This window comes from Agelaius phoeniceus, chromosome 6 (genome assembly GCF_051311805.1).
Source record: "Agelaius phoeniceus isolate bAgePho1 chromosome 6, bAgePho1.hap1, whole genome shotgun sequence".
NCBI lineage: Eukaryota > Metazoa > Chordata > Aves > Passeriformes > Icteridae > Agelaius > Agelaius phoeniceus.
Genome location: NC_135270.1, coordinates 18,383,922 through 18,402,681, shown reverse-complemented (window position 1 = coordinate 18,402,681; position 18,760 = coordinate 18,383,922). Strand labels below are relative to the sequence as shown.

General features: G+C 39.5%; 1 protein-coding gene across 4 annotated transcripts in view; it reads left to right on the top strand.

Annotated features, from left to right (window-relative positions):
* AP2A2 (adaptor related protein complex 2 subunit alpha 2) overlaps window positions 1–18,760 on the top strand; it is a 44,416-nt gene that overhangs the window by 373 nt on the left and 25,283 nt on the right. For all 4 annotated transcript variants that reach the window (XM_077179945.1, XM_054635234.2, XM_054635233.2 and 1 more), the window contains exon 2: window positions 13,201–13,269. In XM_077179945.1, coding sequence (XP_077036060.1) covers window positions 13,201–13,269 — 69 coding nt within the window. The remainder of the gene's footprint in view (window positions 1–13,200; window positions 13,270–18,760) is intronic.

Here is an 18,760-nt window from a genome sequence, read left to right as displayed (position 1 = left end):
GGGGGGGCGGCGCGGCGGGGAGGGGGGGCAGCATAAAGCATTTGCCAGTGGGTTTGTGCGTTTTGGGTGGGTGGGTTGGGGTGTTTCCCTCCCCCTTCACCGCCCCTGTCACCCCCTTCGCCCGTCCTTGAGTGTCGCGGTGGCCACCCCGGCCGAGGGGGTGCCGGGGGTCGGTGCCGCCGTTGTTCGCGATGCGCCGGAGCGGTGCCGGGGCGCGGGTGGGTGCGCGGCGGGGCAGGGAGAGGCGTCCTGGGCTCCTTCCAGATCCCTGAGCGGCTCTCGGTTCATCACGTCACTGATGGAAAACAGGCCTCTGTAGGCGCCTGAGAGCAGGGCCCTCAGTGCGTATGTCTAGGCTTGGCTTAAATTGGCTTGAAGATTCTGCTTTGGTGGAAATCAGCGCTTGGGATCAGTGTAATTAAAAATGGGATGGAGGGGGGATGCTAGACGGATCCCCCGTCCCCCTCTCCGTCCCTCCCCCCCTCGAGAGATATGGGGGAGCGTGTCCGTGAGTGTGCAGTGGGAGAGGAGGAGTACAAATCTGCTGCTGCTAGGTGGGGGGGGGAAGGGGCATGTGTGGGGGCACACCTCAGTGCTCAGTCTTCCTTTTTGTTCGAGAATTGCATACAATAGTTTAATATTAATCAGAGTTAGAGATCTAAGTGTATGATGTGGCAGGAATTGCCTGGGGAAGGGCTAAGGTCGCTGTGGTTGGTGTGATGAAACAGCTCTATTTTGTCCACCTGTGTGTCTCTGTAGATCACTTGAGGCTATTTTAAAAGCAGTGGAGGAATGGCATTAAGGTCTTCGCTCTAAAGATATAAACAGCTTTTGAGAATTTTTCAATGCAAATTATGTTATTCTGACTGGGCTTGCATTGGGATTACTTAGTCCCACTGGCTTAAAAAACTTCAAATTGATGATTTCTAATAAAAAAACTTGGCAAAGAAATTATATTGGTAAAATGAGACCATTTAATTGCAGCGTCTTTATAATCAGGTGATTTGGACATTCAGTCGTGAACAAATTCAAGGTTAATAATCTTCCTTAGAGCAGAAGCTGTTTGAATGAGGGGGTTTTTCTTTTTCAAAACAGAGTGCTGGTCCTTATGTTGCTTTAGGCTTCACTCTGTGTGTAGAAGAAGAAGGCCTATAAAATGTGTAGTGTAGCAGTTCCAGGTTACACAAGTGCTTTTGTGCTTTGTCTAGCTGGCCTTGCTATTTAGTGAGCATTTTCAGTGTCCTGGTGTTCTGTGCAAGCTTCGTGTGTAACATAGTTCCACTTGGTGTCATAGCAGTTAAGACTTGTTAAGCTGTTCTATCTACCCAATACAATTCACAATGATTTTTTAATCATTGTTTTCATTGATTTAGCTAGAAACAGTACGACTTGATTCATTAGTGTTTCATATCTTGCAGTTGGTTAAATTTGTCCATGCTTGTTTTTAGTGGAATTCACTACAAGTAAATTCAAGAGAAGCATTTGGGCTCTTAGGTTTGTAACATGTGTTCAGGGATGTGAAATAACCAAATTTAATGTGATAGGATATAACAAATTAGGTACTTATTTCCCCACGAGGCTGTGTGGGAACAGAGCTGAAGCTACCTTCGTCCATATGGGACAACAAACCTCTCATTCTCTAGTTATCTTCAGGAGACACAAAGATGTAACCTACTGGTGATACAAATAGAATGTTAACTTTGACTCTTTAAACAAATACTGGTATATCTCAAATGTTTTGTCTCTGTCCAGACAGATGTTTGGGAGCTGTAATTACTTGTGTATCTTTCTTGTCTTCATAATGAAAAAAGTAGCAGCATCTTCCAAACAACTGCAGAAGAGCTGGTATTCCCACTAGTAGGTGATGTATGAAGCCTCCAAGTAGCTGTGAATGGCATTTGAGCCTTCCCTTTAGTGGAGCTCTGAGTGCTGTCAGCTAACCCTGGGCTAGTGTACACAGAGTAAGATTCACAAAAGTGCTTCCTGGAGTATTCACGGAAATACTCTCTGGAGACTCTGGGCTCTGCAGGTACTGCTATTGGCTAAAGATCCCTCTTGGCTTTTTTGGTGAGGAGCTAGATGTTGTCAAGAACAAAAAGGAGCAGCTGTTGAGGTGAACAGCCTCTTTTGACTAAGGAAAGAAAGCAAGCCTTCCTTTTCTGAGAAGGGAGGGAAGCTAAACCATGTGCAGCTCATGACCTCTATTCCTAGCCTTACAATTGGACTAAATATCTGATAGTTGCAGTAACACAGAAAGTTCTGCTGGCATTCTTAATTTCAATCCAAATTTTGGCTTTGCTGGACTCCTGTATCTGTTTTGAATACTGCCACAAAGGCCTGGCAGTTTTAGTTTGCCAATAGCCTTTCCAGATTATACATAATGGTGAAACATGGTGTGTATGGGGGGGTATATGCACAGATAAGGATTCTACATTGTAGATGTTGCTGAAAAAGGAAAGTGCAGTTGTGTGCTGGCTGTGCTTGGATGGATGCACAGCATGTGATTTCAAATAATTCAAGGAACCTAAACTTCTGGGGGGTACTTCTGTAAATTTTGACTGTTTACCTTTGGAAATGCTCGATCTCCTTATATCAAGATTTATTTTTTTGATATTGCATCTGCAATGTCTGCAGCATTAAATAATGCAGGATTCTCTTACAGGTTGGATATATTACTGATTTGGGAGTGATGCCTGTCTTGTCTATCTTTGTACCAGTCTGCTGCAGGCTTCACATAAGTCTTACTTGATAGCAGTTTTCAGTGTTTACAACTGTAGCTGATTGTGAACAAGCAGCTCGCACTGCCAGCCTGTTTTTAATACTAAAAAGCTTGGTTGTCACTTCTGTGTTGTTTAGACATATTTTTGGCACATGGTTTATCTATTAAACTTCCTGATTTTTGTCTTAAATACTTCTATGTCAGATGTATTTTTTAGAGCAGACTATTTTAAAGTACACTGATTTCCCAAAAGTCTGTGATGTTTTTCATTAAAAACAGTTGGAATACTACTTGCAGCAGCAATTGTAAAATATTTCAAGGCTAAGAGAGGCTTCTTAGCACTTTGACTTTGCTCTAGTCTCTCTGAAGCTGTCATATTGAGTGTCTTCTTTCAAAATGAAATGTTCTTTATTCATACAAAGATCAAGTGAATTTTTGAAGTATGATAATACAAGAAAATGAATTATCCTTCAGTTCCTTATAGCTCTCCAGAATTTTGTTTCAGGGCAGCTTCTTATTGTAGGCTCTGCATTTTGCATATGGAGATCCTAGTGCAGATGGCAGATAAAAATATTTTTTAGGAAATAACCCTTTTAGATATCTGTCAATTTGCCAATAGATGCATGAACTTTTCTAGAGACTTGATCATTTGGATTGTTTTGTAACATATATGAATTACTGCAGTAAGTAGGTTTTTAGCTTATCTTTCATAGACAGCAGAGAAGAGACAAGAAAACTACAGGTTGAAAGCCAAACTGCAGTACTTGATTAGGATAGCCCAGTTAATGAGTGCTTGCTTGGTGCCACTGAGAATATAGTCAGGTGTGGCTATGCTGTACAAAAGATTGTGGTGGAGTGGAGCTGAAAGTTGTGAACCCTGTGGTTTGGTGAAGTGCGAGCCAACCTTAGGAGTTCAGGTCAGGAAGAGTCCTTGTCACTGCATGGATTATGTGCCTCATGAACTAAAACCTAGCAAGATCTGCATGTCGTACAAGCATATGGACTCCTGCAAGAAATATTTATTCTTAAATAGTATGTTAAGTCTTGTCTTGTGTGTGTACTGCAGAGCTGCTGAAGCAATTTGCTTATGCAAGATGGTGCTTTATAAATTCTCCAGCTGTCTTAGCTGACACATAGAGCATCAGGAGTCTGTTTTCATTTTTTTGAGTACAGCTTTATGCTTATCTCACAATGAAATACTTTTAAGTCATTTGTCACTCAACCTATTCTGCTGCAGCAACAGTGCTCTCTGCTATTCACCCTGAGAACCAGGAAAGCTTGCTTTTCTCCTTTCATTTGCAGCCTGTAATGTAGAAATAGTTTCTATTACAGTAGTAAGTGTATTACTGGTAACCCCCTGCTCCACATTAAAATTGGGAAGCCAGTTCCTCTTAGGTTGATGAGATGTGTCTACGCAGGGAAAAGTTGCTTTTGTCAACGGTTTGGAGGACAAGACAATTCTTGATTTCCTTTGCTAGGTAACTGTCTTAACTTTTCAGTTTTGGACAGGCAGAGGAAGGATTCCTGGGTTTGTTCTCCAAATGTTTCTTTGTATGTTTTCTTCCAAGTTACTGTTTCTTTTTCCTCAGGCCAAATTTTTTTCTTAAATAAAATCCAACAAATATAATAAACAAAGGTCCATCTCTTCTCATAGGACTTAATGCATTAAATTTTCATTGTACTGGACAAGGGATAGTGTCCTGAAGCTGAACCTGCCAAAATGTGTCTTTGCTTCACTGCATTGGGACTGGTGCATCAGGTTAGAGATCAGCAAGTGGGGATTGAAAAAAGATGATTCATTAAATTCATCATATGATGATCACCTGTCTGAATGGATGGTAGGTTATGAAGTGCATTGCAGGTGTAGGTAGGAGGGGCATGTACATGGATTAAATGACTACATGGGTATGTATAGAGTTATTTTCTCTATGGGAGCAGCCACCCAGTGAAACAAACTTCACATAGAGTGAGTTGAGCACATACAGCTGGATTTAGTTATCTGTAAGTAATTCTTATACGTCAGTAATAAGCTGTCACTGTATAGGCTAAAGCTACTGCATTGCTCCTCTGAGGTGTGGGTTCTTGTTTGCATTGCATGTAGTGTTAAAGCAGGACTTGAAATACTTCTCTAGACAGTCAGAGACTTTTTTTACATGTATTCTTAGATTACTTACCTTTTGAAGAAATTGGAGGCAAAGCATCTTGGTTTGCTCTCCTGTCGCTTCTTCAGGGCTGTGGCAGTGCATCTAATATGGTCGGTTTCTGGCCTGAAAAAACAGCCCTAAGAATGTGCTATAATAAGCACTAAGTCTTGCATCACTTGCTACTATTTGCAGGAGAGTGCTTTAAGGAAAACACAATTAGCATGAGATTAGTCTGAGGAGGATCTCTAAAGCAAAACTGATGTTCTTCCCATGGCTTCTCTGTCTTGGCTTGCTCCTGGTCATTTCAAAGAGCTCTGAGGGGCTGGGATTTTTTTTGTTAGTGGTTTTTTTTTAATGTTTGTTTAATTTGTGCATGTTTGGCTTAGAGGAGAGTAATGGAGGAGAGATAGTAAAGAGCTAGAATCTTTCATATGACATCCAACCTCTCTATTAGAGACTCTGGACTGCTTAATTTGAAATCTTTTGTATAAAGACTGCCCATCGGGACTGATAAGAGGAAGCTAAGGACTATTGCAGAGATTATTACATATCTGCATTAGTTAATGAGCTCAAAAGTATTTTAGGATCCCTGAAGCAGTAGTTTAGAAGTGATAGCTAAACCAGGGTAGGCCTCAATCTGTTCTTCTTTTTGAACATGGACTAAAGAGGTAGAAGAGAGTCCAAAGTGACTTGTAGTAAATCAGTACTGATACTGCCTTATCTTGTTAAAGGGAGTGTAGCTCTACACTGTGGAAAGACTGGTCAAGGAAATGACTGCTTGGATGCTGCTCAGTCAAGGAAGGAGGAAGAACTCCTTTCGTACAAGCCTGAGCCTGCACTTAGTGTTTGCATATCTTCTTGGCCTAAAGCTTCTCTTTTGATAGGAGTCAATGTTGTTTTGCCACCTGAACTGACAGATAGATGTTCTGTATGTCACAAAGTCACTTGGATATGAACTTCCAGTACACTGGGAAAGCTCTGGTCTTAAGCTAGACCCTGTTACCTGGTTACTTCTCAAATTTTCTCATAACTTGGAGTGCTTAGTTAGGAAAAAAAAGCCATGGTAAGCATCTAAAATCATTAAACTTGTATTAAATAGTTGCAGTTTATTACATCTGGATTGAAAAGCTGCTTTTGTGCTCTAATTTCTCTTCTCTTATGAGGACAAGGAGTTAATGGATTAGGGGATTACAGTAAAGCCTGTGACTCCCTTCTGTTTCCTGAGAAGTGTTGTTACAGGGGCAAATCTCTAGTGGCATAGTGGAGGAAGAAGTCAGTTCTGTGGATAGTAGTTACCTTACTGTGCAGAATATTAGAAGTGTCCTCTACATCAAGTTCTAAAATATCAGTAGGTCACTGGTCTCTGTCTTTAGGTATCTAATCACAGCAGGATGTCCCAAGACAGAACACTCCTAAACTGCCTTTGTGCCATTTGAGATCTTCAACATGACAGGCATTTCTTCTGATCAAACAGATCTTGTGGAAGGACAGCATGCACTCCTGTTTCTGTTCATAACAGGATGTTAGCACGTCAGTAAACAAAAAGTTTCTTGTTCTGCAGACTTGAACAGGTTGATTTGTGAACAAAAGTCAAGCTATATTAACTTTTTTTTTTTTTTAAGGGTGTCCAGTATTTTATTGTAGTCTCTCTGGATTAGTTGTGCAGTGAGTTTGTAAACAATTGCACCAACAAGCTCCTTCAGACTCAGATGGAGGTGGAGCTTGCACCTCTATTGTAGTAGCCTAGATAGTTTAACCAAATGAAGGAATTTATGTAGCAGACCACTCTAATGTATTGCTATGCAACCTGTCTGCCTTTCTTTTGCCCTCTTCCCTGCTGTGCTAAAGAGCCAGCTGAGAGATTAGGGAGAGCTGGAGGATGGATTTGGTGGTTTACTTCATGAAGATCATGATCTGCATAGTAAATGGCTAATCTATCCTCTAGAGCTGTAATATGAGTATCTGTCCTGCTGGCAGGTAAAAGTAATGGTTTAATTTACTGATATGAGCAAGTAAAAAAGCTCTTTCACAGAGGCAAAAATGGAGGCATGGATTACCTTTGCATGCATATTTTCCTCTATCTCTACCATTTTTACAGTGGAGACACTATTATTTGTTTTCCCTGTCTTTCAACCAGTTTCTTTCTCTGTTCCCTGACAGTAGGGTTCAAGAATGCAGTGTTGTCTTTGCTTGCAGGCTGTTTTAGCAGTAGAAAAGGCAAGTGGGTCATTTGATTGCTTTATGCCAACTCAAGTGTGTTTAGACAATGAACGGGTGAACTTGTTCTATACCTGGTCATGTCTTCTGCTGTCACTGTCACTTGTGGTAAAGCTGGCATGACGTAGCCTTAGCCTGGACTTTGCCATCTTGCTTTTGGTTGTTAGGCTCCCAAACTGACCTGCAGCAATACAAGGTAGTAGCAGGAATGTGTGTGCCAGGATGAGAGCAGTTTTTAGGAACTGTCTGTAGCTGTCTCTTAAGAAGCATAACCTTGAATCATACTGACTCTCAAACTATCAATGTTTTGTTCAAGGGAAGCTGGGTAGCAGTTTGGCAGTGCTGTCTCTCCCACTCAAGGGGCCAATCAGCTTAGATGCTCCTAATGTAGAGGGTAAGGAAAACATAACCAGAAACATTCTTATGTTTGGAAAAAACTGACTCACAGCTCTCAGGGAAGATGTCTAACATCACCTTTGAAATTGAGAATTTATCATTTGTGTGAGAACTTAAGTGTTGTTCCTAAGTAAGTTTTCCTAGCCATTAAGGAATTCAGAGAAGTTCCTGCTCTTAACCTTGGTAGTATTTGTATTCTCTCTCCTAAACAGAGAAGTAGACTTGTCCTCTCTTCAAGGCCTGTTTGATAATTGAATGTGAACAGAGTTCATGTTATATTAGACCTATGATAGTGCCACAAAAAGTCACTTACACTACAACTGTAACTGTGTAGAACTGTGGCAGGCTTTTTCTGTGTGCAAAAAGAGCTCCTATCCTCTGCTTTATAGTTCATGCCAGCTGAACTATAGTTGTGCATCTGTAATCATAAATTGTCAGATGGCCATAGGACAGGTAAGGCTAAGAGTATATCAGTTCTCACCTGTATGTAAATTCAAAACAAGTTATTGGCTGGGCTTAATTACACTGACTGCTGGCCTAAAGCAGATTGGAGCAAGATGAATACTGGGAACAACTAAAGTTTTGTGAAGTGATTCATTTATTTGTTGCTTCAGATGTTGACAGTATGCCTGTGTTTCAAGGCCTTGCCTGCAGAAATCTACTCTGCTCAGTATTTGTGTAGCTGCTTATAGAAAAAGTGTTTCTCTCTTCCTTTGGGAAATAAATGTATAGGCTTGGTCAGAAGTATATCAAGTGGTTTGTATGAAAGTTAAGAACTAGTAGCAGTTTTAGTTAGCACAGGTGGGTTGTATGCCTCAAACTTGCCTTTAACAGTCTGCAGTTAGTATAGCAACAAGTTAATCCTGATGGAGCAGGTCACTGTCTGAGTGAGCCAAAGCAGCCCACTAATTCTAACCTTGAAGCACTTCCTTAACCTTGCAACCCTGCTGCCAGGTTACTGTTAAGACATGTCAGGTTTTTTTCAAATGAATGGACTCAACAAACCCCTTTCCTGTAACCTCTGTTTTCTCATTCTTTAGGTTGTAATGCAGAGCTCTGAACAGAGGAATGGAGGTGTATTTGTGCAGTACTGAAGTGCTGACTGTAGCCTGGATTACTGGGAAATACAAGAATAGTAGTTGGTTCTTTGATGAGCTGCGTGACTTACGATGTTCCCTACTCTATCTTTGTTAAACAAGATGGTAATTAAAGATAATACTGCTCTGCAGACTAAATTTACCTTCTCTAATGAAGGCAGTAGGCAGCATGATGGAGTCTGAAGCCTGACAAACTGCCAGATATGAAGTGATCACCCATAAGCACCTTGGACTGTGTTGTGGCTGGGTACCTGTGTGCTCAGCACCCATCTTGGAGATGATGAGCAGCACTGGTACAGTAGGGCTATAAGGCTACAAACACTGCATGTCTTTGTTGCAAAAGAGCAACCAAAGCTTACTGACTTGCAGATATTTAATGATAGTCTGTTAAAATGGTAAAAGTCTGAATAAGTGAAAGTGAGAAGGATACGGCCTGAACTCATACGGAACATAATCTTCTTGTGCTCTGGCTTAACTACTGTCCTACCCAGCAGTCTGTATACATTACATGACCTTTATTAAAGCCTCTCCAAGCTGAATGTGTGGTTACAGAACATTTTGTTGGTATACAGCTCTGATAATTTCATGAGACTGGGGCTGGGTAAGAGCCTGAAAGTGTGGCAGAGCAATTTCCTTTGTTAGCTCTGAAATGTAAGCCTTTATTCCTGCAGCATAACACTCCTTCAGCTGTCATCATCTTGTTTTTACTGTCCTAAGGACTACTTGAGTGTTTCTAGTGATGGTAAAAATAAAAGATGCATATAGAAATTATTCAGTGAGTGCTGGCAAGTCAGAGTAATGTGATGAAAACTTCAGTTAATCAAACACATTTTAACAGTGCCCTTCCACACTTAGTGGGACAGAAGATCTAGCTAGAAATTTGTTCTTGTTTTATGATACTTATATTTTCTTTTGTCCTTTATAATGGAAGCTGCCTTCCACTGTGAGGTTTTGTTTTGCTTTGTCGTCCTCTAATATGAGCAGTTAATCATGTTTGAATAAGGTTACCATACAATATAAACTGCTGGAGTTGAGGAAATTTGGGGTTAGATACTTCAGCCTGGTTTTAACTTGTCATTTGTCCTCAGCATTGTTTGATTGCCCTCAGTGACATTTAACACTTGGTGTGCTAGTGCTGTTCTTTAAAACTACAATTTCAGGCTTGCTTAGGCTTTAATTAGTAATAAGATGAAAACTTAATTGTTCAATGTGAACTCCAATATATGAGTTAAACTTTTTATCACCTGCTAATTGCTATGCTGTTTATGTTTGGTTATAGTCTGGATGAGATCATATACTGCCTTCAAAATAGAACAGCCTGAAGAAATTATTTGAAAAAGACTTTTGTTCATATGCTAAGTGAGATTTAAAATTTGAGGTGATAAACCTTCAGATATGAGTCTGGGTGTTCCTGTCATCTCACTGCTACAGCTGTGTGCATGGGGGTGGGATTTCCATGTTTGTGTTGCTGAGCCTGCAGACTATTTCTACAAAAGGTGCTGACTTCACAGATTCCTGAAGTATTTTAGTCAGGCTTTGCTTAATGCTCTGTTGCTTGCTTAGGACACAAAGAACCCAATTCCTAGCAGTAACTGATAATCTGTGAGTGTAGCAGGTAAATAATGCTGCTTGAAAGGTTTGCCAGGAGGTTTTGGTGGTTTTAAAAAAGTAAAAGATGGCCTTGATTTCATCTTGGGGTAAGAAAAGCTAGCTGATACGTTTCCCTTTCCTCACCCTATTTTTAACATTTTAAAATTGTGATTATTACCACACTTGCTGAGGTTAGAGAAACAATTGCTAATAATTCAAAGTAAATATTGCAGTTCACTTCCCTTACAAACATAGGTTAAAGATACAGAGTAAAGACCTAGTTTCTAAATTTAAAAACTCAGGTTAGCAATGTCCCAGACTGAGCTCTATATTTTCTGCTCTGTTAATGTAAATTAAGTACAAAATCTCCAGACTCTGTAGCTATGTCTTAATGAGATGTGTTCTTCCTATGGTAAAAGGGAAAATAAACGAATAGCTTTAGGAGATTAAATTTTTCATCAGAAGCAGATGTATGGCTGAAAATAAGGGAAGTGTTCTAAAGTCTTTAAAAAGAAATACCTTACAAAATTGAAAATTGGAGTGTTGTTTATTTACATAAACATTTGCACCCTTTGGGAGTATGTTAATGTGGCCCCTGTTCTCAGAGGGTGGGACCCCAGAGCAAACGACTTGCTTCAGTGTAGTAATGAACTCCTAATGCTGGCAAGTGCCCTAGAAGCAAACATTTGAGTATCTCTGCTGTGTGCTCAGGACAAATAATCCAATTAAGACAAATCTAAAATCTATAAAGGAAGACACTTCAGGTCTTAGATTGTACAACTTGCTGCTCATTTACACAATAAATAGTGTTACTACTTTAAAACCAGCTTTCTTTAGATTGACAAGTTAAATTAGAACAAAACTCGTGTTGCATAATATATTAGTGAAAACTGGTTAGACTTTGTGATTCCAGCAGATGCATCTTTATAAACGGAGGGAACTATACTGTGTTCACTAGCTTTGTCATTCTAGAAGTTAATTGGAATTTCTAGGTCAAATTAAAACTGTGGACATTATCTTCTGATTTATCTGGAAATCAAGGTGCATACAGATAGCAACTACAGTTTGTTTCAGAACTGGAATTGTAAATGATTGAGCTCTGAAATTGTGGGTTGTTTTTTGTCCTGTGGAGTGCCTGCCAAGGCACCCTGCACTTAAGTCTTTCAAGCAGCAGCCTTTACAAAACACTGCAGTAGAATGGAAAAATTGCATTCGAAGTGAATATGTGGGGTCTGTAGGTATTTTGTTAAAAGGACAAGGCAAACTGAAGTAGTTGCTTCTGTAGTGGGCTTAACATTTCTGTTTGTACAGTGTGCTGTGGCTGCTCTGTGTCTGTTCTCTTGTGGCTGTTGTTAGAGGCAGATGAATACAAACCTGTTTTCTGCATCTTATGCAAGAGTTGGTTTCAGAAGTGCTAACTTCAGTTTATTTTTTTTGAGTCTAAGTCAAGAAATTACAAAATCTAGATTCATTTGTACTTGGCAAGGGATTCCTTCATACTTTGTTCCTAAACTATCCTAAGGCACTTGTTTCCTTGAGTTATTTAGTCACCTTTTATAGGGCCTGCTGCAAATTCCCCAAAGCAATAGTAAAGGGAGGATTAACAATCCTAGGATGACAGGCTTTTGAACATGCAAATGTAGGGAGATATTTAAATACTGTGAGGTGTTTCTGTTGAAGAAAGGGGTGAGATTGGAGGTGCTTTGGAATCCTGCTCAGGATCTGCTCTTCAAGCCTCCTCACATCCCCTACTTGCACATTCATTGCTGTAGCTGTGATCCCAGTGGTGTGGGGAAGTGTGTGGTGTGAACACAAGGGCATGTGATCCCCACGACTCATAAGGTTGGACCAATTTGAATCAGGGATAGGACACTTTTACTCATAACCTTGTAGCAAGTATATATGTGATGAAGAGGGAAGGAAGCTGTCATTTTCTGCTGCTAGTTAATGTTTGAGCACTTGAAACTGCTTGAAACTTTTGGGAAATGGACAAAAGTTTTAGACTTGTTGAAATTTTGAATAGGTCTGAATTAACTACAGAACTAAATGGCCAGATCTGCATTGCTGAAGTGTACTTCACTTGCTTCCCTCAAATGGCAGGCAGCTGATCACAATGCTTGAGCTGGCTGTTTTACCCTTCTGTGCTTCTACTCATGTAGGAGACAATGGACCCAGATGTCTGTACAATCTCAGTCACCAAAAGCTAAAATGCTAAAGAGTAATAAGCTGATAAGCTGTTTTAGTTTGGACAGTGCAAATATTGCTTGAATAAGTTTGCATTATCACAATTTAAACTGCAGCTGTTTCTCTGTGTAACTTGAATTGGTACTAGAAATCCCAATATCTATTCTTGAAATGAAGAATTGATATGAAATACTAATGGTGCTGAGAAGCACAGGTCATCTAATAAAGTGTGAATCTTAAATATTTTTGGTTTTCAAATTACTTTCATGAGGTACATTGAAAGTCTGAACTTGTATCCTAACTGTGTGAGGTCTTGAGCCTTTGGACTCCTTGTGAGTTTACTGCGTTTCCTCTTCAGTCTGTTAAGAATATTTTAAAGCTGTTGAACTGTTCCACAGAGAAATAATAAATTGGCTTGTCCTTAAGGTGAGAAATAACCTGAGCTGCTTGTTTATAAGATTGTGCTTAGGAGACTCACTTCTTCAAAGCACTGTCGACTTAGTAATCACATAGGAAGTAAAATTCACTTTTCTCTGGGCAATTTCAGGAAAAACTGGAGCATTTGTGAAAGTCAGTAGCAGTGGCATCTCAGGTTATATGAAAGTGACACTGTCTAAAGTCTGCAAAGCTTCTTGAAACTGGGAGGTCCTTAGAGCTTCTCGAATTCCTGTACAAAGTGATGCTTAAGTTACCCCTGTTTGCCTTTAGTTCCAGTGATGGAAATGGAGAGTTATAACTCCTCCTGTTGTTTGTATGTTCACAAGTGAATGTTTCTGTTTGGGTGAAAAGATGCTTCGGGTGGCAGAGGGATGTCCACAGCATTGTGTCCTGATATGTGTTCTTTTCATTTCAGGCAAAAGTAAAGAGGCAGAAATAAAGAGGATAAATAAAGAACTAGCAAATATTCGGTCAAAATTTAAAGGTAAGTGACTTGATCATACTATACTATATATATTTCCATAAGACTTTCTTTTATGGGGTTTTGCTTTTACATGCTTGGACATCTTTTGTCAACTGCTGACTCAAGCAAAATGCTGAAGCAGTCTGTTAGAATTACTGTTGGAAATGTTCTCTTAACTCTAGAACCTTCTGACAGTCCTGTCATTTTTGGCCATAACAGAAGCAAACTCCCTCCTCTGTCAGAGAATTGGGCTACTGGTCACAAACTATTTCTAATACTTGCCCTCCTAACCATGTGACTACTCAGCTTGTTTGTTTCCAGAAAGCTGTGAGGCTGTGAATAGTTTGAAGTAAGATGGATGGACATGATTATTTCCAGTAAAACAGCATCTGTTTAAACTTTTCTTCCTTCCTCCCTCTTCAGCCCTGAGCCCTTTATGGAAGTAATGGGTTAGGCTGATTTCTAGCAGAATTAAATTAAAATATGTAGTTGCTGAAGCTATACATCTTGACCACAAGCAACAGCAGTACAAATTATTCATATGAAACAAAGGATATGCAGTAACTAATTTAAAGAGGCAGCAATTAACTTTTAAACAACAAAAGATAAAACTCATGCTGTTAGCTGTATTCAAGTTGTGTATGTGGTTTCAAAATTTAAAGATTCTGAGGGGTAGTTGGGATGTTTTTAAATAGAATTATAACAGTTGTGGCTGTGGCAACTTTTGTTTAAATAGTTCTGGGGCAGTGTGTGTAGTTAGATTAGGTATTGCAATGTGGCGATCATATATGTGCCTTCAGAATCTGCTGGATTTGTAGTAATTCATTTACCACAAATGGCTTAGAGTAGCATATCTGTTTGGAATACTTGGTGTATTAACAAACAACTTTTCCTGAACTTTGTATGATCTGTGGCTATATTTTAAGTAGTATGTCTCTTAAAGGTGTATGAAGACCTTTAGAAACCTGAGTGTCATCAACAGCTTAGAAGGGAAGAGTTAACCACAATGCAAGACACTCAAGAAATTATTCAAAATTAAAAGCCATCACATGCCTCTTTGTTCACATTTTTTTCTTAGAAAAATAGGTAAAAGTACATGAACAGTTAATTCTTCCCTACTTACTCATGATCAGGGGAGAAATTATCATAGGAATCTCTGGCTATGTCGAACCATAAATCAGGCAGTGATCAGAGAATAGAGGTGCTTTCAGCATAGTGTCATAACTTTAGCCTGCAGACCTTATGTAGCATCCTTTAAGCACTATTTAAATAGTTTTGAATAAAGGTCGGTATATGCTCATTCAGTAGCTTGAGTGGAAGATGGCTAAACCTTCTTGTAGCTGATCCTCATTATGGTTTATTACTAAATCTGTATGGATTTTGAGTGGAAAATTTTAATTACCTGAAGACAATAACTTCATGAAGCCTGAGCAAAAACATGTATGTCACAATTTGGAAAAAGTTGTGTTTAGACAACTTGTTGTGTAACTGCTTGAGGCTGTAAGAGTGTCAGGAGCTGATAGCTGTGTTATCTTTCTGCTGCAGGAGTCCCACATGGACTTCATGCTGTGTGGTTCTTCCTTGCAGAAGGGTTATATAAAAATTAAGAGACCTTCATATGCATTTTATTCTTGGTTTAAGTGGTGATTACTCAGTTTAGCCTAGTTTCTTTTGATGCAGCTCTGACCTGAAAATGTTTTTAAATAGTTTGGATTAAGACAAATGTGTAATTGTGAATTTAAGATGAAGTCCCTTGTTAAATAACTGTGGTGAATGCTGGTGCCCTGAGTTACTGGTCCTTCCTGGCCAAAGATGCAGCTTTTGGACTGGCTCCATGGTTGTAATCAGGGAAAGGTTCCAAGAAACAAGACCTTTTGACAGAGAAGTTCTGGTGTGACACTAGTGTAGGAGTCTGGTCTACCTCTGGGCCTTCAGCACACGCTGTTGCATTACCTGGATGCTGATCCCGTGTAACTTGCAAGCTGTATTCTTACACTGTTGCAGACAGAGCCTCAATATTTCTACCTTTGTTTGAGCATGCAAGTAGCTGTCAGGCCTGATACCTGCCTTATGTTTGGGTAACTTGGTGTTGAAAGTACCCTTGTATTTAACAAGTTGGGATAAGGTTTCACATCTCTGCACAAGCAATACTTTCCTTCAACTGATGGAATTTGTGCTATGGCTTTGGGTTCTGATCCAGCTTTTGTGCACCGAGCTCAACAGAAATTTACAATCTCTGTACTTAAGGTGACTGTGTCTCTTGTCTAAGCATGAGGAAGCTCCATTGCTGAGGTCACTGTGTCCTTGACAGTTGCTTTAAATGCTTCTGCATTAACTGAGATAAGAAGAATGTACTAGAGAGAAGCTACACCAGTGTGATAAAGGAGAAGCTGTAGGAGTAGAGTGTGCCAAGATGCTATTCCTTCTGTTTTACACGTTCAGCCTGTAAGCTGATTTTGCTCCCATGCTTGAACCAAACTGGAAGTCTCAGTGTTAGAGCAGTAACTGCTTTGGGAGTGAAAAAATAGCCAGTTTATTTAATTGTTGTGTCACTTTGCTCTCTCAAACCTGAATTTGTGTATTAATGAAGCTGCCCACAAATCTGTAAGCTGTTTCTGCAGTCAGAGGAACTTCGTTCTCTTCCCGATTCAGACTTGTTCTTTTTTTCCTGCTCTGGCATTAGAATTTAGTTTTGTTCTGATTGCTTAGTAGGGTTTGTGTTACCAGTGGCTGCTAGATTTCAGACATGCTTGTGTATCTTCTTTTCGGCTCATGCAAAAGTACCCCAATGTGACTTGTTTATTTTTGGTATTTTTCCTTTTTTTTTTTCCTTTTACTGACTTGGTTTGTCATATTCGAGCAAATTATCTCTTATTTTCCCAAAATACATGGTAACCCTTTGGAGGAAGTTAAGATAAGGCTCTAAATACCTGTTTTAAACTGAAGCTGTGTAACTGTGAACTCAGTAAATTGCTTTCCTGGCAGGCTGTGAAAGCATAGGCTTTATATTTAAGATGGGCCTGCTTAGTCACACTGTTTTCTGATCACGTGTGAAAGCAATCACACAGTAAAATCATAAAGTGTCTTCAGTGACAAACTGAATTGTTGGAAGTAAAATCAGGCTTCAAATATGACAAGTATCAGTTGTAGGGCTGATCTTTTTTCTGGTGCTAGTAGTATGGTAAATAAATATTAGTTTATGGATTTGTATGGATTGTTTGGCACAGTTATTCAGCATTTGATGTAGAGGGCTTGGACTGTCACCCCTACAGAAATACGGATCTTGTCTCCAAGTGTAGCTACATTCATAAAAATCAAATTCAGTTCTCTTAGCCTCTAAGCTAGTAGTTGCCTTCTGATACAGTATATCCCTGGATTGCTGCCAACTGCATGAACAGAGGTCAGTGTAGGAAGGAAGCAAAGAAACAGTGTTGTCCATTCTGTTTTGCAAAAGCCATTATTGTGGTTTTAAAAGCTAAGATTTTAAGGCCATGTGAAAGCTAGTGAGATTAGACTTGTCAGGTTTCCTTATCTACCCCCAGTGAACATCTCAAGGACTAAACTGTTTTCCTGACCCCTCTTGCTGGTAGCAGGCTCAGAACAGTGCAGCACACTGGCTTTTAAGTACACTGAGTTAGATTGGAAACCAGGTGCTGTTCTTTAACTTATGTTCCAATCTAGAGCTGGAAGCTGCTGCCTGAGAACCAAAAGGTCTTAAAATACTTGCCTTATTTCTTTTCAGATGGCTGTGTGGTAGTTATGTATGAGCAAGGAAAACTAAAACTTCTGTGTTCAAATGCTAGTGAGTTGATACACAGAAATTTGGAAATAGTAATTATTTCTTAGTAGTACTCGTTGTTAATCAGCTGTTAATAATTTCTTTCTTCGCCAAATCACTAATAAATTTTTCAGGAAAAGCAAGTAGCCTTTGAAATGCCCACTGTGCTGAAAACCTGCTGACATGTATTGTGAATCCTTCCTGTTTCTGCTGACTTGATTTGCAGCACTTGCAAATGTTCCCAAAAGCATTTGAAAATGAGCTGAGTTAAAAGAAATGATTGTGTATTGCAATAAAGATAACAGAACATGTGACATTTCCTTCTGCTCTCGTTCGGATGTTTGCTTGGGACTGGGGGAAGCTGTACTATTTTGGCACATACTTAAGCAATGAGACTTGTTAGTAATGTTTAAAATAGAACCTTTAGAACTCTCCATAAATGTGACATGGAAGGGAGTGGAAGAGTTAAAATTTCAATAAGAATCAGTAACAGACTTCTTCAAAAGACAGCAGGATTTAGAAAACTACTGTGAGATCTTTGACTGAAGTACTCTTTTTTTCAAATGGCTCAGATAATTAAATAATAAAAATTTTTAAAACCCCTGATATTCTGTTATTGCTGGGAACTAATAAGACTTTGAAGAAGAGCTGTAGAACTCTAACTTGGCCTAGTTTATAAACCTGAGAACTCTCACATTGCCTTCACTTCTGTATACAAGGAACAGGAGCTTTTGAAAGCAGTCAGTGTAGCATTTTTTCTGTCTTTGGAAAAGGTGTTTCAGGTACTGATTACTCAATATTTTTCTTTGATACCACATGGTGGAGAAGGAAGCTTCTTGTTAGTAGGATGGTGATATGTTTTGTGCTTGATTCCATGGCGTAGCTTCTATCAAAAATTCTTCAAATACCCTGAGATCCAACGACCTTGCTAATCTGAGCTCTTAAAATACTGGGATCTTGGAAGAATGTAATGTTTTAAATAGCTGGGTCCTAAACCTAAAAAAGGAATTGCTAAACTCTGACAAATAGTTTGTTGTGAAAGTTGATGTGGTTCAAAGTATACATATTTTCATCCCTTATGTTCTTCGTTGAGCAATTGGATTGCAGCATTCTGTACTCCCCTTTCCTTTGTGGTATCACAAAGTCACCACCAGTCATTTGAGAATATAAGAGATTAGATTTAACACTTGTAACCATTTTATATTGCTGATGGATTGTACACTAACAGACAGCTGCAGTTCAACCTCTTGGCCTGCTGAGAATTTGGTCTTGGGGATTGGTTGGGGTGTCTTTACTTGTGGTGACATTGATGTGAAGGCTACTTTCTGATGTCTTTTGGTGTATCTGAATCTCAGAGAAGCAACTCATGCTATTAATGCTATCCAGTAACTATAGTAAGTCCTCAGTAATGTAGAGCTTGACCACTAGAGTTAGACTGACTAAAATGGGTTCAGCTTATTTAGTGCCCCCTTCTGTGAGTCACAATAGTATCTGCTAATGGCAAGGAGCATCACCTGTTCCTTTCATCCCTCCGTCAGGAGTTAGAGTGGTTTTTGTAAAGACCCACTGGTTTGTTCACTGATTTCTTTTCCTTTTGGATCTCATGTAGATGACCAATTAAAATCAAATCTTAAGAGTTTGTAGAAACTCTTCTTAAGCAGCTGAAAAAATACTAGAAAACTAAAGCTGTCACTGCCTTTCCTGTGTTTTGTTTTTGGGTTTTTTTTCCTTTGC